Genomic DNA, 25,064 nt, shown 5'->3' with positions numbered 1-25,064 from the left:
TGCACTTGGCACTGAGCCTGTCCCTGGCGCCCTCCTCCGTTTGTTTGCTTCCGTCCTTGTCCCACAGCAATGGGCGGTGACGGTTTCCTGGAGCGCATGGCCTGCCGCTGGCCCCTGTCCGTCACTTCCTGGGGGCGGCCGCTGCCTGGGACCTCTGCCCAGCCAGCTCCTCTGGGGACAGAGGAGTTAATGGACAAGCTAGTCTCTGCCACCTGTCCTGGGGACACCTCCCTTCCTCCTTCCATCAGTGTCTGCGTCTCAGAAATCTGAGTGTCTGGGACACATCAGCACAGACAGAGCCTCAGCCAGAACCAAACGCGGCTCCTCACCATGGAGTCGGGGGCAGAGTGCCATCACTGTGGCTCCCTAACTTCGGGGCGGGGCATGTACTTTTTTTGGTAACCCCCGTGATCGCTGCTCACGTGCGACAGCGTTAAGAAGATAATCAGTTTGGTCCCCGCGTCCTCGCTCTGGGGGACACGGTCTGGCTGGCCGGGTGCCTTTGGGGACGGCTCCCTCTGAGTCTCACTGCTCTCGGCTGGTCACTGCGTTTGTGGCGGAAGTTGCCAGTCCCTCCTGGCATCCACACACGGGGCTTGGTGTTTATCCGTAACTTCCCACGTGCCAGGGGCTGCTCTGAGCTCTGCATATGTGTCTCCTTCAACCCTCCAGTACCTCCACTTCCCAGATGAGAAAACAGTCACAGAGGTCGCTTCCCGAGGTCAGGCCGCTCGGGTCCAGACCCAGGTGTTGGATTCTGATCGGGGTGCTCGACCCCAGCCTGCGCCCCTCCAGGACGTGTCGTGCGAGCTTAATTCTGGGGAAATTACAGAGGAAACCCCGAATGGTTTTCTGGAACCTTCTAGCCGAGCCAGGAGAGGAGCATTTGGCCAGACGGGGGCTTTGGGGGGCTGTGTCGGCAGGAGCCCCGCGGGCAAAGCGGTGGCGGGGCGGCCTGGTCACGTGGTGGTCAGTGCTGGGACACTGCAGGTACGCAGGCCCCTCCACCCCTCAGGGTGTTGCTGTCTCTCCTGCTTTGCTTTGTCCCCATTTGTTTGCACAACCTGCTGACGAGAGTTTGCAGCTCTTAATGAAGACACAGGCAGTTTGGAAAGGACCAGGGGACGGCTCGGTCCCCCCGTGCTGGCCTGCAGTTGCGGGTGGTGGTCCCCATCAGCCCCGGTGGCCCCCCCAGGGCTGAGACCTGCTGCTGTCTCTCCGTGGTGGGGCCTCGGGGAGGGCTAGCCGCTCTGTTTAGTTATAAGTTACGCGCAGGGCCCTCTGGGCAGACGTGTTGTGTGCGCTCCTCAGACACTCAGTGTAACGCAACACGGTGAGCGCGGCTGCTGGACCCGAAGGAACAGCAGACAGTAGACGGTGCTTCCAGGAGGGCATCCGAGTCCCGTGATGGCGGCGGGGAGGCCCGAGCGCCACGCCGGGAGCTGGAACTCCATCTGGGCCGACCCTGAGGTGTTGTGCCGCCTCCTGCCAACTACAGAAGTAAAATGTGCTCTAAGGAGGAAAGGAGAGAATGTCCATAGAAGAAAAAGTAAGGAAGAAATACAGATGAACGTTCAGAAGCCAACCGCTGCCCTGTCCGCCCGCCGTCTGGCCAGATGTTTCCGGGTGTGTGTTCGAGTGGGAGTGAGTGCAGGTGTGATCACCCACCCTTCCCCGGGGAGCGGGCTTGTGGCCGGCTGGGGGCAGGCATCACAGCCCCTCTCGGGCCCCTGTGGGCCACCCTCTCGGCCATGTGGTCTGTCCCGTGTCACTGAGGCACGTGGCTGCCCTCCCAGCCATGTTTCTCCCACGTAATCGAGGCACGTGGCTGCCCTCCCAGCCACGTGATTTGTCCCGTGTCACTGAGGCGTGTGGCTGCCCTCTTAGGCTTTTGTCTGTTTTGTGCTCGGTGCAGTGAGCACCCTGTCCGCGTGGACTTAGGGATTTTCTGGTCATTTCCTCAGGAGCATCCCTCATGTTGCTAAGTCACCAGCTTCAGGCCTTTTAAGGGCTTTTTATATGTACAGACACGCTGTTTTGTAAAATGGATCAGCTTATGTTTCACCAATACTTAACAAAAATTTAAGATTTTACTCTCTGTTGTTCTAATAGGAAAAAAATCTCATTATTGGGGCCCGTCTAACTGGAGCCCACCGTGGCCAGCGTTGATTGAGCACCTTCTGTATACAGGGGCAGTCTGAGCCATCAGAGGCGAGCCAGCGTGGGGCCCCGGGGAGGGTGGTCCGCGAGGTTGGGGAGATGCAACGGGTGGAGGGCTTGGTGGTTCTGGGCCCGGCCCGGCTGTCAAGCCTGCAGGGAGCCCCCAAGGACAGTCAGCCCCGTCGGTCCCCAGCCCCCTCTGTTAGAGGAGACCACCTCGGCACGTGTCTTTGCCAGGGAAGAGTGGACGGCCCGGGGCCCCTCTCATGTCTGCACGGAGGAGGGGGCTTCCGGGTCCTGCGTCTGTTCGGGGCCGAGCTCATGACCTCTGGGGTTGGGGGCTGGCCCGGGTATGTGTTGTGCGGTTGCAGGACAGCATCTGTGTCCATCGCTGAAACAGCCTTTATCTTCATCCTCCGTCCCTTCATTTCACACCGTGGGGACCACGTGAGCCAGGTGCCCAGCGGGGGCCCTCACCAGGCTTGGGAGTGGCGTCAGCACAGAGCCGGGGGCTCTGTCTACCCACCCGGAGCGTGTGTCCCAGGCTGGGCCACAGAGCAGGGTGGAGACGTGGTGGGCAGGCAGGGCTCATGGAGGAAGGCATTCAGGAGAGCTGTGACAGGGGCCCCAGGGTTCTCCCCTCCGTCCCTGTGACAAGACCGCACACCCCTCTGAGCCTGGGCGTCCCCACTTCTGACACCGCGGAGGTGACTCCTCCTCACAAAGCTGGGGGTGCATCTCCTGAAATACTGTGCCTGCTCCCTAGACTGTAACTAACACAGCCCTCACCACACGCACACACATGCACACACACACAGGGGAGGGCGTGTGAACCGGAAAGTAATTACAACCTGACGCTTTCCCCGCTGTTGGATAAGCTTAAAAAAAAAAAAAAAGAGCAGATAAAATTGAGAATTCTCTCGGTCATTAGCTGGTTCGTTCACGTCAGCGCTGACAATGATGATCGTCATGGTGGCCGGCGTGGACTGAGCGCCTTCTGTGTACAGGCACATTTACACGCGCTGGCCCAGGGTGTTGCTTCGTCCCTCTTGGAATCACCCGCTGTTGGTTCCCAGAATTGTGTCCCCTGTGTCTGGAGTCTTAGCGCCGAGAGGACCTGCTAAGTGGGTGACCCTCCAGGTGGGGAGGTGGCCGGTAGTGGCGGCTGTGACAATGTTTATGATTAAGCTGCAGAAAGTCCGCGGCCCCTCCCTCTCCGCGGGGCTTATGACGTGGGTGGCGGGAGACTCCGAGTGACCGTGTCTTGTCATCTGCAGGTTCTGCGGGCCCCCTCGCCGGCCGCGTCTCTGTGCTGTGACAGACCGTGCAGGTGAGTGTCGGTCACCCCGGCTCCTCGGGGTGCCCCTGGCCGCGGGCAGACCGCCCAGCGTTACCCGTGGTCATCGAGATGTCGTCTTCAGTTTTAAGATGAATGCTCGAGGGGGAGCCACGCCATGACGCTGTCTCTTTTTCTGGGTGTGATCGCCCAGCGTTAGAATCCCTGACTGTGGAAACGTTCAGTAAATAATTACGTAGCCGCGATTTGATGGTGAAATGCAATTTGGGGCGGGGGCCTGGGGTGAGTTCCAGAACGGACTCCAGCCCGCGGAGCACGCAGGTGCCCGGGACGGCCCCAGCCAGCACCCCACGCGCACGGGCGGGCCCCCGGGGAGATGACGGTTGTCCAGGACACACTGCTGTTTTTTAACACCAGTGTCAAAAAACATGTGACTTGGTTTTCAAAAAGGAATCAAAACTTTTTCACATCCATGTCTGGGGCATAAGGCAGAGGAGAAAACCTTGGCCGTTGTGTAGATTTGAATAAACCCACTTTGAAAGGTTCATGGTGTTGGGTATTCGACCGTGTAGTAGATATCTCTCAAACGTGTCTTTGTCGTTTAGAAATAAATGTAGAAATGTTCATCCCTGAGGCCGCCCGCCTCCCTGGGGCCTCTGCTGGGAGGGGACCTCAGGCTGCGGTCCCCCGTGCAGTGCATCCTCGTGATGGGAAGGGGGGCGCTGCCCGGGCTCCCCAGGCCTCCCCACACCAGCCAGCTCTGCCCAGGGGCTGCCCTCCGCCGGCTTCATGCCCTGGGCATTTCAACCCCCCTCCCTCCCTCCCCAGACCCCATCCTCCAGTTCCTGCCGCCCACCCTGGTCTGCTCGCCCTCGGTTCCTGCAGACATTAGCCCTCGCCTCCCGTGGCTGGGATTCCTCCCCAGCCTGTCCCTGGGCCTGCGGCCCCCACACCTGGCAGGGGCTGGTGCACACAGGACTGGCCGCCGGCATAGATGCCTCCACCACCCACCCCACATGATGGGCGGCTTCTTCCAGGCTCCCTGCCGCGGGCCTGACGCCCCGGAGTGAGGAAGGCTCCTCCCTCCAGGGTCCCGGCTTCCTGAACCCGGCCCGCCCGCTGTAGGCATCTCCATCGGGCCCGCAGCGCCGCCAGGAGCCCCGTGTCCTCTGCATACGCCCTGCCCCAGTCTGTTAAGGCCACTGAGACGCGGGCCATCCCGTGACGGGAAGTACTCAGACTGTGGACAGGAATCCTGCAGGTGCCGGCATCAGGTCCGGCGTGCACAGAGCGAACGTCCCCCCTCCCCTGGCCCTGGTCCTCAGGGCCTCTCCTGAAAGCTGCCCCTCCCCCAGGCCTGCGACGCGGAGCCCTGCCATGGAGGACGGCCGCGAGCTGGACCTCACCTACATCACCGAGCGCATCATCGCTGTGTCCTTCCCCGCCGGCTGCTCCGAGGAGTCCTACCTGCACAACCTGCAGGAGGTGACACGCATGCTGAGGTCCAAGCACGGGGACAACTACCTGGTGAGCGGGGCTGGGGGGGCATCGAGCGTGGGGGTGGGGGGACGCCAAGTGTGGGGGACGCTGAGTGTGGGGACGGAGGTGGACATAGGGTGAACACACTGAGGGGAACACTGATCACGGGTTTGGCTGGGAGGACACTGAGCTTGCTGAAACTCGAGGAAGCCGCCCCTGTGTCCTGGGGTCTCTCTGGCCGTCCGTCCGTCTTGCCACAGGTTGGTGCTCTGGGACCCGTGGGTCATGAGCGAGGTCCCCGGGGAGCAGGGACTCACAGGGCCGTGGTGGTCCGGGCAGGGCCGTCCTGGGGGAGGTCCAGGTCTCCTCGGGCCAGTGCAGCCATGTGGCCTGTGGCCCCCGTGGGCCCGCGCTGGGCAGGGCCAGGCCCGCCTCCCTGCTGGGTTGGGGGTGGTGGTTGGCCTCCCTGGTGTGGATGCCCGCTTTCCGTCCCCCTGAGGTCAGCCAGGAGGACCGGGCATTGCCCGGCTCCACTGTGAAACGCGGGGCGTCTCTGGCTGGAGTCCACGGTGAGAAGTGGGGGACAGCATCTTCCCGACCCCTCTCTGTCTCCCCCAACCTTGCGCCTGTCAGTGGCTCTGCGTCTGTGTTCTCCGCGGGTTCTGATCACGACTTGACTTAAATTCCAGCTCCTCGCCTCCCTGGACCTGCCAGTGTGGCCTCGGGTATCTCGTTGAAGCTCTAATCTTTACCCCAAGCCGACATCCTTATCAGCCCCCTCAGGTGACGAATGGCCAGGCAGGGCCCAGAGGCAGCTCGGCCAGGGCCACGCAGGGAGGCGGTGTCCGGTCCTCCTCCCAGGGCCACCTGCCCTGTGGACCGTCTCCTCCTGACCCCTCCCAGGCGGTGGATGTGCTGAGCCTGGTCCCTCCTTTCTCCCTGCTCCAACTCACCGTCCGCAGGGGTCTTGCCAGGGCCTGGGGCTGGTGCTGGGGGGCAGGTCCTCCCCTGACGCTGGTGGGGCCTTGTCGAGGCCACAGCCCCCCTTGCAAACAGCAAGAGTGTGGGTCCCCACCACTTTTGGGAACAAGGAACTCAGAAAAATTGGAGGAAAGATATGCAGTGTCTTCTGCAACTCTAAGGACCCCAGACTGCACCTGTCTTCCCCAGGGACATCTGAATTGTCTGCTCTGACAGGTGACTGCGGGGACAGAGCACCCCCACCGGCACACTGACCCTCCAGGGTGAGGTGTGTTAGCCCCAGGCGCTGGCCCTTCAAGGGAGATGCTAAAGGGCACATGTCCCAGGGCACGGGAGGCAAAGAGCCAGGACCCAGGTCTGTGCTGAAGTACCTCCTTGTTCCCCTTCTGCTTTCCCAGGGGTGTGGTCGGTTCCACAGCCCACACTGGTCCAGGGGCACAGCATGTGGCCCTGGGGCCTCCCAGACCGGTCCCCTCGCAGCTCCAGGGCAGGGACGATCTCCTCACCCTGCTGCCATCCTCCCAGGAACGCCGCGCCCTCTGGGTGTGTCTGCCGGCCTGAAACATCTGTTTGTTTTGTTGGTTTTTCATTCCGTGACAGTTACACGCCATACACCTCAGTCTTCCATCCTCCTTGATACCTCGAAGGCAAACGGCACTGAGAAGGCAAGTCTCTCCTCTCTGACCCCTGAGGGTGACAGTTTGACTAACGGCTGCTTCTTCCCCCCGTAGGTGTTAAACCTTTCGGAAAAGAGATATGACCTGACAAAGCTTAACCCAAAGGTAGGTCCATGATGTTTGTCCTGCTTGTACGAAAGTAGTTTGTGGCAGTGCTGCAGAAAAGTGTGTCACAGCTCAGTTGTGACAGCAACCTGGATCCAGGCGAGAGACCAAGCAGCACTGGGAGGGTTGGAGAACCCAGGTTTATTACGCCAGCAGGCCCTCAGGAGTTAACACTCCAAGTTCTGGACCCCGGCTGTAGGTTTACACAGGCTTTTATAGGTGCCAGTTTACACTTTGCAACATCATATGCAAATAAGGTCTAACGAAAGTTGACTAATTAGGAACAAGCTTTGTAAAAATGGACCAATCAGGAGTGAGAGAAATAACCAGTCAGGAGTGAGGGAAATGGACCAATCAAGAGTGAGAGAAATAACCAATCAGAAGTGAGCTCCATGCAAGTGAAATTCTACATATGGACCAATCAGGAGTGAGGGAAATGGACTAATCAGGAGTGAGAGAAATAACCAATCACTAGTGAGCTCCATGCAAATGAAGCACTACAAATGGACCAATCAGAAGTGAGCTCAGGGAACCAATAGAATTTTAGGGGTAAGTAAGCCGGTTCAGAGGCAAAAAGTGAGAGCGAGCCTCTGGGCCAGGGAGCCGGGTGGTGCCAGCAGGAGAGCAGTGGCCCTGCCTGGGGGTCCTGCCCGTCTTTTTATGGGGCTTCCCGCCTCAGCAGGTCTTTGTGGGATTCGACGTAAGAAGGGGTGTTAGGGACTGTTCACATCCAGGACTAATTTTGTTTCATCTATTTTTTTTGGGAGGGGGAGTTAGGTTTGTTTATTTATTTGTTTTTAGAGGAGGTTGTGGGGTCTGGACCCAGACCCTCATGCACGCTAGGCATGTGCTTTACCACTTGAGCTAATACCCTCCTTTCTATGACTGATTTTTTTAATTAACCTTTCTAGAATTCAAAATAGTTATAAATTCACAGGAAGTTGAAAAAAATAATACAGAGAGATCCCACGCAGCCCTGGCCCTGTCTTCCCTGGGGGTCATGTCTTGCATAACTCAGAGTGAAATATTAATGCCAAGAAGTGGACCTTGGTACCATCCACAGACTGCATGAAGCTTCCACTGGGTTTCCCTGCAGCTGTGTGTGTGTGTATGTGTGTGTGTGTGAGAGACCACTGCCACAATCAGATCTGGAATGTGTTCACCTCAAAGCTCTCCCCCCTCCATCCATTTTTTTTTTGGGGGGGTAGATAATGAGATAATTGAGTTTATCTATCTGTCTGTTTAATATATTTAATGTGTTTACTTAATGGAGGTCCCGGGGGTTGAACCCAGGACCTTGTGCATGCTAAGCATGTGCTTTACCACTGAGCTAGACCCTCCCCTCAATATTCTTTGTTTTTGGTACAGTGTTCTTTTTAATAGGCAAGATTTAGGGGACATTTTGGGGATTGTTGTAAGTGTAAGTTATGGTATATATGGTGCATGTATATATATATATATATATATATATATATATATTCCACACGTTGGGATATTTGGAGCCATTGGAATACAAAGCAGGGCGCGGTGAGCTGCCTGTGTCACTGCTGGTCAACAAGGCAGAAGCGAGGATTTAAGTCTTAACAGGGATTCAGCTCTGCGCAGTGTGCACAGAAATGCAGTGCAAGGGGGTCATGGCACCGTACGGCTGTCGGCTCCGAGTGGGGAAGGGGTGTGTGACTTTCTCTGCTCCCGGCCTGTTTCTGAATTGCACCATCATTTGGCACAATTTCTGTTGCTTTTATAAGAAGACAGAGCTCTGCCTCCCCTCCCCGCTGAAGAAAGGAGAGGAAAGCAAAGATGACACCCTTGCGCCCACGGGTGTAGACCGGGGCGTGTGTGTCTGCGCACAGACCTCGTCACGTGACGACGGCTTTCTGTGTTTCTCGGTTGTGACCCAGGTTCGGAGGCCTTCCTCCCTGCAGGGCAGGGCCCTCTCCTCTGAGGAGAAGTTATATGCCCCGTGAGTGGGCGCAGGGGTGGATTGCGAGCTTTCCCAAGCTGCCATTGCAGTCTGAGCGGAGGAATCTTGGCAGCGGCTGGGGCCAAGCACCCCGACCCAGGGCCGGCCAGGCGGGGCTTCTCCCCGTGAGCCAGGCGTTCGGCGGCTCCCGAAAGCCGTTCCCCGAGTTGCCCTCCCAGCCGCAGAAAAACAGCGAAGACCCCAGGGGGAAAACACAATCTTTCATGTTCTTCTGTGCAGTAAAGCAGCCTGGCCGCAATTCCCACTATGTTTTAGAAGAGGAACAGGCAGTGTTGTTCTTGACCCTAAAATGAAATATTTTGCTAAATTAAAAAAAAAAAGAAGGCAAGAAACACTGTCGACTGGGGAAAAAAAAAAGCACAACCTAATAGTTGAGAACAAGGTTTTATTCGGTGGAAGAAACTGAGGACTTAAGCCCGGGAGACAGCGTCTCTGATCTCTCGGAGGGACTTCTCTGAGGGGGTAGGGGAGGAGCCAGGATATATGAGATGTTGCATCAAAGACGGGGTAGTCGGAACATGAAACGGTGCCTGTTAATTAATGAAAACCAGGCATCTCAGGTTAAGGGATTTAGTGCTTTTTTTATGTAAGGGAAGGTGCAAAGTCTGGGCTCATTGGAGTCACCTTGGATGTGCACCTGAGCTCTCCAGGGCCAGTGTCCTGTCCCCCACTGTCCTGAGTCCCCCCGGGCACCACTGGGGGTGGGGCAGCGGCTGAGGGCTGGACGGCCGCGGCATCCTTTGTTCACTGATACGGCGGGGCACCCTTCTCATTCGCACCGTCATCACCTTCTCTGTGTGCCCTGCAGATCCTGGACGTGGGCTGGCCCGAGCTGCACGCGCCGCCCCTGGACAAGGTGTGCACCATTTGCAAGGCACAGGAGGCCTGGCTGAACAGCGACCCCCAGCATGTGGTCGTCATTCACTGCAGGGTGAGCGCCCGCCCGCTGGGGTTTGTGGGTCAGTTTTCATACTCATCCTTAGGGGAAAAAAAAACCAAGAGTCCTGCAGCCTCCCAGCGTCCGGCTTCAGCACGTGTGGGGCTGAGCTGCATGCAGTAAAATACCGCAGGAGAGCGCGTGCCTTCATTTCCACGCACTGTTTTCCACAGAAGCCCCTTCTGCAGAAGCAGGGCGCTGCTACGACGCGGGCCGTCTGCTCTGCGCGGCCGAACTGGCGGGACACAGCGGACAGGCTGCTTCCCCGGCAGGCTCCCGATGGGATGGGATGTGTCCACCCTGGCAGGGGCAGCATCTGGGCCGCCCGGACCCGCTTCCCTCCCTCCTCCCGTCTCCTGCTTCTGCAGCTTCTCGGCTGCCTTGGAGTGTTCCTAGCCTTCCCCGCAGCCCCTGATTCCGCACGCCTGATCCTTTCCCTAGACACCGTGAGCTCGTGCCGCACCGGGAGAGGAAAGCTCTGCCCAGGGAAGGTGTGGAGGGCGGGCTCCGGCCCGGAGGGAGGGGCCGCCCCTGCTCCGGGCATTTTACACTGAACTCCGAGGCCATCAGCACGTCTCGTAGGTGAAGACGTCTCCGCCTGGCAGCGTTTCTTCTCTCCGACTTGGCACGCTCAGAAGCTGCACAAAGCCCTCTGCATCAGGGACCTGCGTTTAAAAGAGCCACCCCTTCATGTTGTGGCCGCCCAGGAGCCCTGAGACCGGCCCCGAGGGTGAGACAAAGCTCCCACGCCCCGGACCTGACGGTCGCTCGCCCAAGGAAGAGCCGCCGGGCGCACAGAAGGCGTCTCTCTGCCTGTCTTTCTCTCGCCTCTGACGTGATCACGTTGTCTCGCCAGCAGCCAGGTGGTTCCAGTGGTTGTCCTGCCAAATTAACCAAGTTAAAATGGAGAAACAAGAGAGAAAAAGTAGTGAAATCAAAAGCTGCGTCTTTGAAGAGACAAGTGAAGCTGATCATCTCTGGACCACAAGGGACTTGGCATGCAGAGACCTCCAGAGCGCGCCCTTTCCTAAACGGCGCTCGGCTCTCCGGTCGCGTCTTGTTAGTGGGATTCACTGGCAACACCTTGAAACGTCTTGGGAGCGGTTTGCCCACCTCAACGCTGTCGGGGAGGCTGTGAGCCCTTCCCGAGACGTTCTAGGAAATGTGCTGCGGGGGAGAAGCGGCCTCGTGATCGGAACCTGCAGGCGTGGACGCTGAGGGAAGTTGGTCACCCTGCTGCTGGCGGGACGTCGCAGACGTCTGTCCAGACGTGCTGGGCCTGCAGGTGCGCCCCTCCTCCCAGGAGAGGGCCCAGTGCGTGGGGCCGACGGGCCGGCCTGCCACGGCCCTGCCCAGGTGGGTACACGGGGTGGCGTTCGCGGGGATGTGTCCCCAGACCCCCCTCACTCGCCGGTACCAGTTGAGTAGAACTACCCTGTGATTCTTCCGGACGGTTTTGCGGCCTCTGCACCGCTGAGTTTGGAGTCGTTGGAGAGGAATGTTCACGGCGAATCCTGTGATCAGTGATCCGGATGAAAACTTCAAGTCCCAGAGATGGTTGCTTGTGCTTGAAGACTTCCTGCCCGTCAGCAGCGCCCCAGAAACAGCGGCTGGTGGTTGGGGACGGCTGCGCCGAGGCCCCCGCGTGTGCGGACTGGGCGGAGGCGCTGTCCACGTGCAGGGTTGACACCAGAAGCCCCCCGGGGGGTGCACGGTTCCAGCTGCAGGCTCTGGGGTCCGGCGTGGACGACTGGCTGTGCGTCTGCCTGAGTGCACTGAGCGTCCGTGAGGACACAGGGGTCACGAGGCCGAGGGGAGGACGCTCCCGATGGTGTTCACACGTCAGAATCCAGCCCCAAGTGTCCTCCGTCCTCCCCTGTCCATGACGCACCGGGGACCTGCGTGCTGGTGGCGCAGCCGTCTGACCCACGTGATTCTGGACCAGGGCTGTCGCACACTGTTCTGGAGAGACCTAGATGAGCACCCACAGCTCTGGGCCCCGCGGGCCCCTCACACCTCCTGTCTCTGGTGGACACAGCCCTGAGGTTCCTGAGCAGCCAGGCGTGGCCGTGTTCTGACAGAGTTTCCCCGGGGACACTGATGTGTGACGTTCACGTGACTTTATGTGTCATTGGAATGGCATTCTTTTGGTTTTTCTTCAGCTGTTTGAAAGTGTAAAAACAGCTGTTAACTCACAGGTGGCCGGTGCTCCGGGCATGGGCGGAGGTGGCTGGTCTGCCGACCGCCGTCCGGGGTCATGGTGGTGTGTTCCGGAAGGTGGTGGTCCCTGGTTCCACCAGGCGGAGGGGGCCCGTCACGGGGCCCGGGTGCCTGCAGCCGGCTTATGGTGGCGCAGAGACCTCGGTCCTGCCGGGCTGCCCTGTCCGGGCTCCTTGGTCCTCTGTGATGCTGGCGGCCGGCTGGGCTCGGCTGTCCTGCTCCTCTGGGCCGTGTGTGCAGCCCTCCGAGCCCTGGGCCTGTGCGTGGGGCGTGAGTTGTGTCCATTGCGTCTGCCCCGGCTTCACTGGGACACGGGGAACCGAGTGGCCGCCTCTGTGCAGACCAGCCTGGGGGGCGTCCTTGGATGCCCGGGGAGCACCTGCTTCAGCCGGCTGCCGGCCAGCGGCCTCCCGTAGGCGTGTGCCCCGCCCCGGGGCAGGACTGCACGGAGGACGCTCCCCTCCAGACAGGCTCCGTGCCGTGCCGCGGGGTGAAGGGCTGCGCCCTGCTCTGACCACCTCTCTCCCCTCCTGCAGGGCGGGAAGGGACGCATCGGGGTGGTCATCTCGTCCTACATGCACTTCACCAACGTCTCCGCCAGGTAGGAGGCCGTCCTCGCTGCCCTGGGCGTGGGGGGGAGGCGGCCCGGCTGGGAGCCGACCTGCAGGCTGAGGCCGGCCGTGTGCTCGGCGCGTCCCGGGTGCCTGGAGACCCAGCCGCGAGCTCGGGGCGTGTGGCCGTGAGAGAGACGCTTTCCTAGGTGTGGGGCGAGGGTCACTCCGGGTCCTTCCGCGGGAGATGAAGCAAGTTAGCAGAGCCGGGGCGGGGCCGTGTCACTGTTCACCTGCGCTCCGTGCACCGTCACGGCAGGGCAGTCCTCGCTCCCACTTCAGAGGTGAGGACACTGGGGCATGGCGGGCGCAGGCAGCTCGCTCGTGGTCTCATGGCCTGTGAGCGGGAGGGGTCTGGGCCCCCGGGGATGACGGGGTCCACAGGGCAGGGGACCACATGCATGTCCCCGTGGGTTTGCGTCTGCAGCCGAGGCTGCGTTCAGCCGCCCCTCGCAGGGCATGAACCCCTCCATTCTGACAGGATCCAGGCCCATTCACATCGGCCCACCAGCCTCCCCGTCTCGCATTCAGGAGTGAAACCTGACTTTCCACGTGTTTTCTCTGGAAACACAGTGGGGGCGGGCCGTGCCTGCCAGGCAGGAAGCCCAACCCCCGGTGCAAATCAGAGCCCTTCCTGGGGACACTCAGCACCTGTGTGTGCGGACCACCTGGCTTCCTGGTCACGCCGCCTCCCTCGACAAGCCAGGGACTCGGTCAGGGAGCCGGTTCCGCCCGGCGGGCTGCGGGGCGCACCTCTCGTCTGCCCGCGACACGGCGGCTCTGTCCGGAGCCAGCGTTCCAGTGCCCTGGGCAGGCCCGCGTTTTTGGAAAGCGTGGACACGCAGCTTTTTCACTCACAGCACGTCACCGACACCCTCCTTAAAAGCCCTGCTCTTTCCAAATAGTCAGTGCGTCTCAGCTACGCCTGTCAGGAGGCCCTCGCGGGCGGCTCCGAGCCTCGGGGCCTCCCCTGGGAAGTGGGGGTGACGCTGGTGCCCCCTCCCAAAGATGGAGTGACCCACCACGCTCGCTGTAACCCGCTTTCCTCAACGAACGCTCCTTCCTAAATGTCTTTGCTGACGTCATTTCAGTGGCCACACCGTTCACCGCTCGGTGGACAGGGTGTCATGTATTTAAGCATTTACTGACACTGCCTCTCCGGGTCATTTGAAGTTTTTCTTTAGAATTTCGGTTGCTTCCTTCTGTGATCTTGTGTCCCTAATACACGCATGAGATGCATGCGTTCTCACCAGCACATCTTTTTTTCCCCCCATTAAAAAAAAAACGAAGTGTAGTCAGTTTACAATGTGTCAGTTTCCTGTGCACAGCGTCACGCCCCAGCCAGACACACAGTAAGAACATCTCAGTCATTCCTACCAGTTCCTCTTACACATTCTTCCCAGAAGCAGAGAAGTCCTAGGGAGCAGACGTCTGTAAGGCCTTTGCCACACACCGTGCGCATCTCAGAGCAGACACTTCAGGTCATGAAGGAGGAAGAACGTTCTTGTAACGGCCCCAGGAAGATGAGGGTCGATAAAGCGTCCGTTCTGACGTCTTGAATGCTGGCCACAATGCAGTGTCAGCGTTTAGTACAAGTGAATTCCAGGGGACGGAAGGCTTAGAAATGCACGTGTGGGTATGGAACTCTGCTTTGTGACTTAAAACACATGCACATGCAGAGTCTAAGACATTCAGGGTGCCTGCACCCCCCCGCCTCCGTGCAGGCCCCGCCCGGCCCCTTGTTAGACGGACGGGAGCAGCCCGTCCGTCCGTGCACCTGTCTCTGCGTGCTTGTCTAGGTCTTTATGGCATCCACGTTCCTGCACGCCCCGTTTTCCGGAAGGGGCGCGCGCACACACACACATTCCAGGGAAGGGCCACATTGTGTGTGATCAGGGTTTCAAGGAAGGTTTGGGCTCAGGTGATCTGAGGACTTTGTGCATCCTGCCCCTCGGCTTGTGCTGAGGTCAGATCAGGAAGCTGCACGAGTGCCCGTCCGGGGTGAACCTGTGGGCCCCGTGCGGCTGGAGTTTAAGGTCCCGTGGGCTGTTGGAGAACCGAGTGGCCGGCGTGGCGGTCACTTCGGAGACACGGCCTCAGTCAGCTCTCCACCCTGCCGGCCGAAGCCTTCTCCCCGTCTCAGGCTGTTCCTGGACTGGACTCTCCGACGGCACTCAGGGTGTCCCCTGCGGGTCCCAGACTTGCCTCATGCGGCTGGTGGGCCACACCAACTGCAGGGCGTGCGGGGCCCCTCCTGGTCCAGAGGCCTGGGTGTGCCCACTGGCCTCCGCAGAGCCCACTGATGCTGCCCCCATGTGGCGCCCATGTGGCAGGAGAGTGGACGCCAGGCCTGAGCCCGCCTGCAGGAAGCGGGGGCGGGCGACCCCCTGCCAACCGCGCGTGGGGCCCAGTGATGCCCGGCAGAAGGGACTCAGACTCTGAAGGCCCGGCCCCCTCGGCCCCTCATCTTCTGGTGGGGGAAGGAGGCCCGAGAGGAGGTGCTGAGTGGGTGTGCCGGGCGGTGGGGCTCCTGAGGGTACGGGTCCCTCAGAGCAGCCTGGGGGCCCCCGTGGTGGCCGTGGGGCTAACCCTCTCCCTCTGCTTCCCCAGTGCCGACCAGGCCCTCGACAGATTTGCCATGAAGAAGTTCTATGATGACAAAGTCTCGACTTTGATGCAGCCTTCCCAGAAACGGTGCGTGTTGTCCCGGAGTCAGAGCGCAAAGGCCGACGAGGCCTCACGCCTGAGGATGTCGGGGTGGCGGGGGTGCCTCCTGGGAGCGGCCGAGGCAGGAGGGGCGGTGGTCGGTGCCCGGGGTGGATCCGGGGTGGATCATGACCCGCCCTGGCCGGCTCCGGCGTGGACCCGGGTCCCCTCCCCGCGCTCAGTCGTCGGTCCCTCCCTGCACCTGGCTGGTGTCCTGCCTCCAGGACTGGGGGCGGGGAGCTGCGTCTGAGCTGAGCGGGGGGCCACGCGGCCTCTGCCAGGGCGGCCGCGGGCGGTGGGATGCGGCCGCGGGCTCTCCAGGACGAGTGTGGACACGTGGGTTTGGGGTTGGTGGCCCCTGCGCCCGGCGTCAGCCTCAGAGGCAGAAGCTGCGGAGGGCCGGGGAGCAGGCTGCCCCCAGGTGAGCCACGCCGCCTTCAGGCCCGTGGAGCAGCGCCGGGTGCCGGCAGCCCGTGCCCGGCAGACGCCCTCGCTCTGCAGGTGGGGCTGGGGGGCTAAGGTCACCGCGTTTTCACTGTAAAGCAAACAGTTACCGAGATGGTTTTCCTGTGCTCACGTCTGCTTCCCCAGGGCCGAGGGCTGGGCCCGCAGATGCGGGGCACAGAAAGTTCCAGCCGCACCCGGGGGGAGGCAGGGCCACGGGTGTGTGTTGGTTCAGGGCCGAGTCGCGATGTTTCCACTGGGGAAGGGGCCTCGGGGACCGCAGAGGCTCCTGCTGCTCTGTCCTGGGCGATTCCCGTGTCTGGGGCGTGTGTTGTGGGTGTGGGACCGCGGGACACGTGAGTCACCAAGGAAAACCAGGATTTTATTAGCCTTGCAGTTAAACGGCCCCGTGTTCTATTTTGAGCCAGCGAGTGTCATTTCTGGGCTGAGCTTTTTCTAAAACGGTGACGTTCATACGCGCCCCGGCCAGAGGGTGAGCAGGGGTAGCGCAGCCCAGAGCGCAGCGCTCACCGGGGACGGGTGCTGGTCGCCCTTCCCTGCAGCTTTTTAACAGCACTGATTGAGGAGGGGAACTTCTCCCTCTGATGTGCCCCGGTCATGGTGCATCTGGTGAGGACGGAGGCTGGAGCGATGACGAGTGGTCAGGGCGGCGTGGATTACGTTTGCACTCCGAGGCTCATCTCCAGCCCCGCAGGGCACCCCGCCCAGCGCCTGCTGGGGAAGATGCTGGTCACACAGTAATCCAGCCTGTCACGACTGAGCGAAGCACTGCAGGAGTGTCTGAGACCTCCGGGAGGCGCGGTGACCACGTCCGCGGGCACAGGCCGGGGTGGGAGCCGTGGCTATGGCCCCAGACGGCCCCGAGGGCGGGCCTTGCAGGCCGTTTCAGGACTGAGCTCAGGAAACCATCTCAAAGCCAGTCTGGTGGTGAGAGTGGATTCACGAGCTGAGGCTTGTGTTCTGGAAGCTCAGAGCCTGGCAGCAAGGCTCCTCCGGCCTTCGTGTGATTAGTTTACAGGCCTGGGAGTCCGGAGGCCTGTCCAAAGGATGGCAGATTCTCTGTCACTTTGTGCCTTCCTCCTAAAAGCCACCGAGCAGGTGGTCTGCGGCAACAGAGGCCCCTTGGAAGTCGCTGGTTCCCAGCGGGGTTTCTGGGCGGGGGTGCCCTCTCCCCGCACCTGTCACCTGAGCAGACCGAGGGCAACGGGTGGAAGCCTCGGGGCGGCCTCCGGCGGAGGCTGACGGCCCTGCTGTGTCAGCGTGGCCCGTGAACGTGGAGGCCCCTTCAGTTTGATGGGGAATTAAGAAAAGAAACTTCTTCTCCGGACTTCGTCGACACAGCCCGGCGGGAGCGATGAGTGAAGTGGTGGCAAGCTCACCCTTTCCTCCACTTCCCTGGTCCCAGAAGGAGCGAGACGGCACACGCTTCTGGGGTACCCCCTCCGAGAGCGGTGGGGGGACGACAGGTGACCGGCTCCTTTGGGGCAGCAAACCCCTCGCAGGAGTGCGGGAAAGAAGGGACCCTGGGGAGTCCCCGGCGGGGTCGTTCCTGTGTCCCCTCTGTGAGGCGAGGGGGAGGCCCAAAGTCCGGGCATGCGGACCCCGGGATTCCTGGGTGTCTAGTAGCCGAACGTTCCCCAGGCTGTAGGATTATGTGGTTTGGAATATTTCTGTCATTTTGGATGGAGGGGAGGTAGGTAGTTTTACTGAATTATTTTTAGAGGAGGGGCTGGGGATGGAACCCAGGACCTTGTGCCTGCTAAGCACGCGCTCCACCCCTGAGCGACTCCCTCCCCATTTCTCCCGTTTTTGACACGACGCCATGAGTGTCCGGGAGGACCTTGGATGGGAAGCAGGGAAGGTGCAGAGGGGCACTCGTGCAGGTCTTCCCTCCAGAGGTTTTCCTGAAAGGCCGTTCCGATCCCGGTCAGGTGTCTAACAACCGGGTGGTAAAACTGCAGTGTCACGAAATCCAGGCCTGGGGCTCGGGAGTTGCGGCCGCAACGACTTCAGCTCCACAAGGTCAGGCAGCAGGATCGCCGGGAAGTGGCGCTTCATGAATAGGAAACACTCCAACGTACAAAATGACTTTGTGTTTCTTCCCGACGAAGGAAGCGCGGGGAGGAGGAACTCGGCTGCATTTCATCCTAACACTTTATGTCTTTGATTCACCTGGAAAGGTGAGAAGTCTGCATGCACGGCAGACGTCTGAAATGGGCAGGTGAGAATTTACACACGAGCTGCTTCGAGAGGAGGGTTTTTGGCCCAATCCTGTGATGAACTGGCCCCGCCGGGCAGTGCGCCCAGGGCCCAGGCAGGGGGATGCCCGCCTCAGTTCCGTCTCTGACCCCTGGGAGCGCGGCCCGGGCTCTGGGAGCTTGCAGGGAAACGGTCTCCTTCTGCCGTCACCCTGACCCTTGACCCTCCTCACCCGAAAGAAGCAATGTCCACGCTCCCTCTGGCTGCTGGGTGGCAGTGGTGGCCAGGCTGTGTCAGTAGAAGTGGAGGACCCTCTGCGTGTGCACAAAACCGTGAAACAAACGGACCACCGCCCCTCCTTCCTGACACCTGGTCTGTGTGCTTGTGGGTCCCCGAGTGAAGGACCGCCTTGTCCGGAGTGACCAGTGCGGGCAGAGCGAGCGTCCAGGCGCCCACAGAGGAGACACACTGGCTGGGCCATGAGGAGGCCGAGGGGTCAAGGGTTGTGACCAGGGCTGCCCAGCACTGCAGGGAGGAGGACCTCTTTCTGGAGCCGGCAATGACCACGTCCGTGGTCCCTTCTCTTGTGCTCAAGACCAGGGAGCTGCAGGGCCTGCAAACTGCGAGGTGTACACTGGGTGATAAGCAGGTGGACGGGTCCTGATGATGGAGACATCTGTGTCCCTGAGTCTGCACGGGAGGATGAAGACACCTGCTGTCCGGCTAGAAGGTGGGACAAGAAGCCAAGTGGAGCCACCTGGTGGTCCATCCCTGCAGCCACGGCCTGGCCACAGGGCCGCCCACTGCCCAGGGCTTCCATCCAACCTCGCCATCCCGCGGTGAGGTTTCCGAAAGGGAAGAGGGGCATGTGCCACCCGGAAAGTGGAAACACTGCGAAGGACACCCAAGCTGAAGCCAATGTTCTAATGTTTTTTCTAAAAGAATAGATTATAGGTAGGGTTTTTTTTTGTCTTTTTTGGGGGCGGGAGGAGGTAATTAGGTTATTACTTTATCTTTAGAGGCGGCACTGGGGATCGAACCCAGGGCTCGTGCGTGCTAGGCATGTGCTGTACCCCTGAGTTCTACCCTCCCCCTACTTAACAAGTAGGGTTTTTAAACTTCTGTTTTCACAGTTTGCTAGAAATTTCCTTCTTGTTCCGTTTGCTTTGCCTGCAAATTCAGCCGCTTGAGATAACAGACTGCCTCTGAATTGCCGGGGTCCATCAGATACTTTTAAAAAACGTGAGTGTGCCCGGCACATGGCGTTGTGTAAGTTTAAGGCGTACACGTGTCAGTGTGATGCATTCCCGTCCTGTGATGAGATCTCCAGGGCTCACTCCTCCTCCGCGCAGGTCTGTACCCTCAAACCCGTCCTGTCCCCAAGCCCCCAGGCCCTGGGGGCCACCATTTCCTTTTTTTTTTTTAAAGTTTGGCTTTTTAAGATTCCATATATATGACTGACACACTGTGAGGAGACGCTACCTCCCACCAGTCAGACGGCCGTCATCGAAAGGATGAGAAAACGAGTGTTGGCGGGGACGTGGCGGGAAGGGACCCTCGTGCACTGTGGGTGGGGGTCTAAACTGGTGCAGCCACTGTGGGTGACGGTGTTGGAGCGTCCTCAACAAATTAAAAACAGAACTGCCGTGTGACCCGGCAACCCCACTCCCGGCTGTACACCTGAAGGAATGAAAGCAGGACCTTGAAGAGACGCCTGCACCCCCTGTTCACTGCAGCATCGTCCACAGCAGCCGAGATGTCGGAGCACCCAGGTGTCGCTCCGGGGACGAGTGGACGAGGAAGACATGGAGTACACACGTGGAAGAGGACCCAGCCATAACAAACGGATGAAAATGTGCCACCTGTGACAACGTGGGTGGACAGTATGCTGAGTGAAATAAGCAGACAAGTTTCTTAGCATAAGTACACTGAGCCTGGCAGGGGTCCCAGTCGTGGGGCGGGGGTCCCTGGCTCCAGGGGGAGTGGACGGGGTGGGGGGGACGTGGAGGAGCCCGTGAGTCAGCGGGCGCCTCCTCCCTGTGCCTGGGGGGTTCCGTGTCAGCGTCGGGGTTCCGAGGTGCACGGAGGTGCTGCGTACCGTGGGCTTTTGGTTTGCTCTGGAGTCAGGCGCTGCAGGGGGAGGGAGGGGCCGAGGCCAGGCTGTGTGTGAGATCCCGGCAGGTCTGCGCCCACCTGGGGTCACAGCCAGCACCTCGTGTCCCGGGAGGAGCAAGGGGGAAGCACTCCTCGGGTAGGGTCTCTCTGGACCGCCAGGTGCACCCACAGGGCTGTCGGCCAGCGGGGTCTTCAGAGAGCAGGGTGAGACAGGCCGTGGGGAGGGCGGGCACGGAGGAGGAGAAGGCAGAGGGCAGGAGGGCAGTGCAGGAGCTCAGGTGGGGGCCCTCACCCGTCAGATGTGGCACGGAGTGCGGACCCCCGTGCCTTGAGTTTCCCAGGGAGAGCAGGATGAGAGATGGGCCGGGTGACTTTGCCGCCTTCAGAGCTGTGAGCTGGTTCAGAGAACACGTGATGGGACCGCAGGGCTCCTGCTGTCCCGTCTCCCGGCCTGCGGACCGTGACCGCGCCGTGCCCTGGCCTCGCCCGGCCTGGGGTTCCGTGGACAGAGGTGATGCCTAGTGCTTAGGGTGCAGAGCAGGCGGTGCCCAGGGTTCTGCATCCAGGTCGTGGGCCATGTCAGCGTGGGGGCCCGGAGGTTCTCAACGGGGTCTTGGGCCTGGTTTGCGCTCCAGGGCGGGGACCAGAGCCTGGGGTGCTGGGACCCCTCCTGGCTGTGAGCAGTCACATCGGGGTCTCTCCCAGGGCTCCTCCCTCCTCCCCGGGGGGCCCCCCTAGGGCGTGGGGGCGGGAGGGACCTCGTGGGCGCTCTAAGCCGCTGCCCTCCGCAGGTACGTTCAGTTTCTCAGCGGGCTCCTGTCGGGAACGGTGAAGATGAACGCGTCGCCCCTGTTCCTGCATTTCGTCATCCTGCACGGGACCCCGAACTTCGACACGGGCGGAGGTGAGTGTCTCCACACCTGCTTCCCGGTGCCGGCCCTGCCTCCCGTTCCCTCCTGAGACGCCCACGCCGGGGCCGGTCCTCAGTCCCCCTGGCCCCTGACCACACAAAGCTGCCGGGGTGCGGCAGGGCCGACTTGCCTATCAGGGGCACCGGTGGCCGGTGAGGGGAGCGGGACCTGCCCCGGGAGCGCGGTGTCCCTCGCTGTGGGCGACTCCAGCGCTGCTGCCCCAGACCCCGAGGGCAGGCCCCGGCTCCCCTCTGTCCATGCATCCGTCCGTCAGACTGCGGTTCGCCTGTTGGCTTCGCGTCTTTACAGAGCACTCTGCGTGTCTTTCAGCCTGCCGGCCCTTTCTGAAGCTCTACCAGGCCATGCAGCCGGTGTACACGTCGGGGATCTAGTGAGTGTGCTGCCTGCGTGGGGGCACTGCAGGGCGGGGGAGGGGCCCGGCCGGGAGCGGGGGGTGGGGGGTGGGGGTGGGGGGTGGGGGGCTGGGGTCCCCCTGCAGAGTAGGGGGGAGGGGCCTGGCCGGGAGGGGCGGGGCAGGGGTCCCTCTGCAGAGTAGGGGGGAGGGGCCTGGCCAGGAGCGGGGTGGGGGGGGCAGGGGTCCCACTGCAGAGCGGGGGAGGGGCCTGGCCGGGAGGGGCGGGACGGGGTCCGTCTGCAGAGCGGGGGAGGGGCCTGGCCAGGAGGGGCGGGACGGGGGTCCCACTGCAGAGTAGGGGGGAGGGGCCTGGCCGGGAGGGGCGGGGCGGGGTCCGTCTGCAGAGCAGGGGAGGGGCTTGCCTGGGGCGGGGTAGGGGTCCCACTGCAGAGCTGGGGAGGGAGGGGCCCAGTTGGGGAGGGGCGGGGGCTGCGGCAGAGCCCGGATGGACCCCCGGAAGCCGCCCGGGAAGCCGAGGTGGGGGACCCCGCCATCCCTCCGGCAGGCGTCTTGCTGCTGTCACAGCCGCCGTTGGCTCCATCCAGGGGCCCGGACGCTGGGAACGGAGTGGGGCTGAGGGGCCCCGCGCTGCATGGAAGGAATCGGATACGGGTCTCGTTTGGGGGCCGACCACGGTTTGCCTCTCTCTCCCTTTTGCGTTTAGACAAAGGGCAGGCACACATTTCCAGAATGTGTATGAGTTTCTAGATCTTTTTGATTGGGTTTGTTCTGTTTGGATGAGCATTTTATGCACATTGATGGAAAATGAACAAAGGTGAAAAAAAGGCTTCTCATTGCTAGGAAGGAGCTGTTACCACGTGTCTGGACTCCCGTTGGACCGGGCCGTTGGTGACACGCGGGTGGTCACACTCTTAGCTTCTTACAGAAGCGGGGTGTGAGCACCCCCGGGCTCCACACTGCCTGGGGTCTCTGGTGTTGCCCCCAGGACCTTGCCGGCCCCATGGTTTTTTTGCACCTTTTGGACCCATTTCCGCAGGGGAGAGTCTAAGGATTTGGGTTCCTGGGCGGAGCAGGGTACCTTGTGTGACGTCCATCATGGGGCTGCTGTTCTCAGAATGCATTCTTCCCACTAAATCACGAACCCTGTGACAACGAACCTTCTTGTTTGTTCCGAAGCAACGTTGGCCCAGAAAACCAAGGCAGGGTCTGCATCTCCGTGGAGCCGGCCCAGCTCCTGAAGGGGGACGTCATGGTGAGTGGTCCCCTGCCCTGCTCTCCCACATCACACCCCAAAGGCCCCCGCCATCCCCCCACCCAGAGAAAACCCACAGGAAGGGTGAGAAGCAAGCCTTTCTCTTTAGGCAGTTGGTTGACTTTTTGAGTAAAGCTGTGCAGGTTTTTGTTTGCTTTTTTTTAAATTGAATATAGTTGATTCACAGTGTTAGTTTCTGGTGTACAGTATAGCGATTCAGTTACACATACACGTTCCTTTTCAGATTCTTCTTCGTTATAATTTATTATAAGAAAATAAGTATAGTTCCCTATGCTGTACAGTAGGACCTTGTTGTTAATCTGTTTTATATCCAGTAATTTGTACTTGCAAATTCCAAGCTCCTAATGTATCCCAACCCCCTTCCCCCTTTGGTGACCATAAGTTTGTTTTGTGTCTGTGAGTCGGTTCCTGCTTTTGCAGTGGAATATTATTCAGCCATGAAAAAGAAATAATACCTTTTGCAGCAACATGGATGGACCTAGAGGTTATATACTAAGTGAAGTTGGTCAGACAGAGAAAGACAGATACCCTATGATACACTTATATGTGGACTCTAAAAAAAAATGAGGCAAATGACCTTCTTTACAGAGTGAGTACAGCCTTTTTAACAAAGGGAGTAAACAGGGCCACTTGCAATGTACATCCTTGAAGTTCAAGTCCTAACCCAGCCACTGCTCTTTCCGGGTTCCCACTTCCCGACCGTAATGCCCGTCTACGTGACCCAGGCCTCCCAGGTGTAGATGCAGATGGAAAGTGTTCATTCATCATTAGTAGTCTGCCCCCCGGCTCTGGGCCCCGGCTCTAGTCCTCCAGCCAGAAGGAGGCCAGGAGACCCAGAGAGGCCGAGAGAGAACGGCGAGGCTGCTGTTGTGATGGGCACCCAGCCGCTGGCTCCAGGCCTTGCCTCCAGCCTGTGGCCTGGGGGAGAGCCTGCCGCCAGCATCTCCAGGCTGGGGGCTCGCCGGGGTCTACGGTGGGTCTGTGGACCCACCCAAGTCCCTTTGTGATGGCCCGAGGGAGGTGGCCAAAAGCCCGGGACGTGGCGGGTGACTCCCACACCAGGTCGTGGGGCTCCTCTCCCAGAAGGAGCGCCTGACTGTGGGCTGGTGGCTGCAGATCCTCCCCAGGCAGGGGGAGGTTGTCAGCCAAGGGCCCGTTGGGGGCTCACTGGCCCTGCCTCCGTCCCTCCCTCTCCCCTTCCTTCCTTCCCACTAATTCATTTGTCCAGCAGCCCTTTCTGAATGTTGGTAGCTTTCTGAGTGTCTGCATGGGGCCCTGGCACTGGGGGGGTAGGGGGACGTCTTTGTCCTGGAGGAGCCTGGGGAGTGGTCATCTCCAGGAGGGGATCCGGAGAGCCCCGCAGAGATGGTCCTGCCAGACAAGGCTGGCGGGCCAGGGGCTCCAGGAGGACGTGCCCTCGGGCCGGGCGCAAGGCGCTGGGCGGGGTGTGAAAGGCGCAGCGCCGACCCTGAGGGTGCCACTGTGGGGGATGGCTGTCCTGCGAGACTGAAGCCGGGTGGTTCAGGGCTTTTGCAGCTTGCTTCTGGGAAGCGTGGTGTTACCGAAGCTCTTTCCCGTGTCCTGACGATGCACTGAGCTACACCCGAGGGTCCCCGCCGCAGGACTGAGTTGGAGGCGCAGTGAGGTCAGGGGAGAAAGCCCTTGGTCTCCGACTGAAGGCACGCTCCAGCCGCAGCGGATTTGGCCGGGACAGGGCTTCCGCCAGGTCTGCAGCTTAAAGGGACTGGGTGGCCTCGGATGGGTCACTGTCCAGACCCGAGCCCCCCTGCTGCATGGGAACCACATGGGGGTTCGTGAGGACGCGATGGGTCAGCGCAGCTGGCGGGGCGAAGGCCTCTCAGTGTGACCGTGGGCCTGCTGCGGCTCGGCCTGGGGGCCTTCACCCCGGGAGACCCCCGACCCCAGGAAGCCCCAACCCACCGGTCTAAACGCCGCCCAGCCCTGTGGTGAGCTGACGGGGTGCTCCGCCCGGGGCCCCGTCCCCACCTGATAATCCAGAGCCCACCCCCGGCCAGAGTCCCCGGGCAGGCCCACAGCCCACGAGCACTGCGGGCCGCCGGCTTCCCCAGGGGACCAGCCGTGGTGCTGCTTTAGGGACGCGTGTCCAGGCCCATCCGCACACAGTGCAAGTCGAGGTGCGGGCACCCCGGCAGCTCGAGGGCTCGGGAGCCTCCTGGGGGAATGTTTCCAACATGAAGACATCTTCTCCGTGGTTTTCTGTTCCTGGGAGAGATGCCGGCAGGCAGATAGGGTCTCCCAGACCCTTACCGGCACACAGCCCCCCCGTAGGCCAGCCCCTCCCGCACCTCTGTGCACTCCCAACGCAGAGAATTTTGGGAGCGCATTATGACTTGCTTTGTACTTCCTGTGTTTACTGTTCACTTTTGCACACTCTGCACTTATTTTTGCAGCGTTATCAGATGGGAGGAGGAGGATGTGAGTTACAGCTGGAAAGGAGTACTTTTCCATCACACAGGGTGGGTTCCCCTTGTGCCGTTTGTAGAAAGGAGGTTTGGTTTACTGATCGAGGAGGCCTCCGGGTAGCTG

At 60.7% G+C, this 25,064-nt stretch overlaps 1 protein-coding gene across 10 annotated transcripts in view; it reads left to right on the top strand.

Moving 5' to 3' along the window:
- Positions 1-25,064, top strand: part of TNS3 (tensin 3) — a 150,443-nt gene that overhangs the window by 59,566 nt on the left and 65,813 nt on the right. For all 10 annotated transcript variants that reach the window (XM_074358609.1, XM_074358608.1, XM_074358611.1 and 7 more), the window contains 9 exons: positions 3,438-3,490; positions 4,813-4,984; positions 6,649-6,699; positions 9,492-9,614; positions 12,377-12,441; positions 15,062-15,145; positions 20,728-20,840; positions 21,178-21,238; positions 22,400-22,475. In XM_074358609.1, coding sequence (XP_074214710.1) covers positions 4,835-4,984; positions 6,649-6,699; positions 9,492-9,614; positions 12,377-12,441; positions 15,062-15,145; positions 20,728-20,840; positions 21,178-21,238; positions 22,400-22,475 — 723 coding nt within the window. In that variant the 5' untranslated portion in view covers positions 3,438-3,490; positions 4,813-4,834. The remainder of the gene's footprint in view (positions 1-3,437; positions 3,491-4,812; positions 4,985-6,648; positions 6,700-9,491; positions 9,615-12,376; positions 12,442-15,061; positions 15,146-20,727; positions 20,841-21,177; positions 21,239-22,399; positions 22,476-25,064) is intronic.

Source organism: Camelus bactrianus, chromosome 36 (assembly GCF_048773025.1).
Source record: "Camelus bactrianus isolate YW-2024 breed Bactrian camel chromosome 36, ASM4877302v1, whole genome shotgun sequence".
NCBI lineage: Eukaryota > Metazoa > Chordata > Mammalia > Artiodactyla > Camelidae > Camelus > Camelus bactrianus.
Note: the sequence above shows the minus strand (reverse complement) of the source record. Positions and strands in the feature narration are given on the sequence as shown.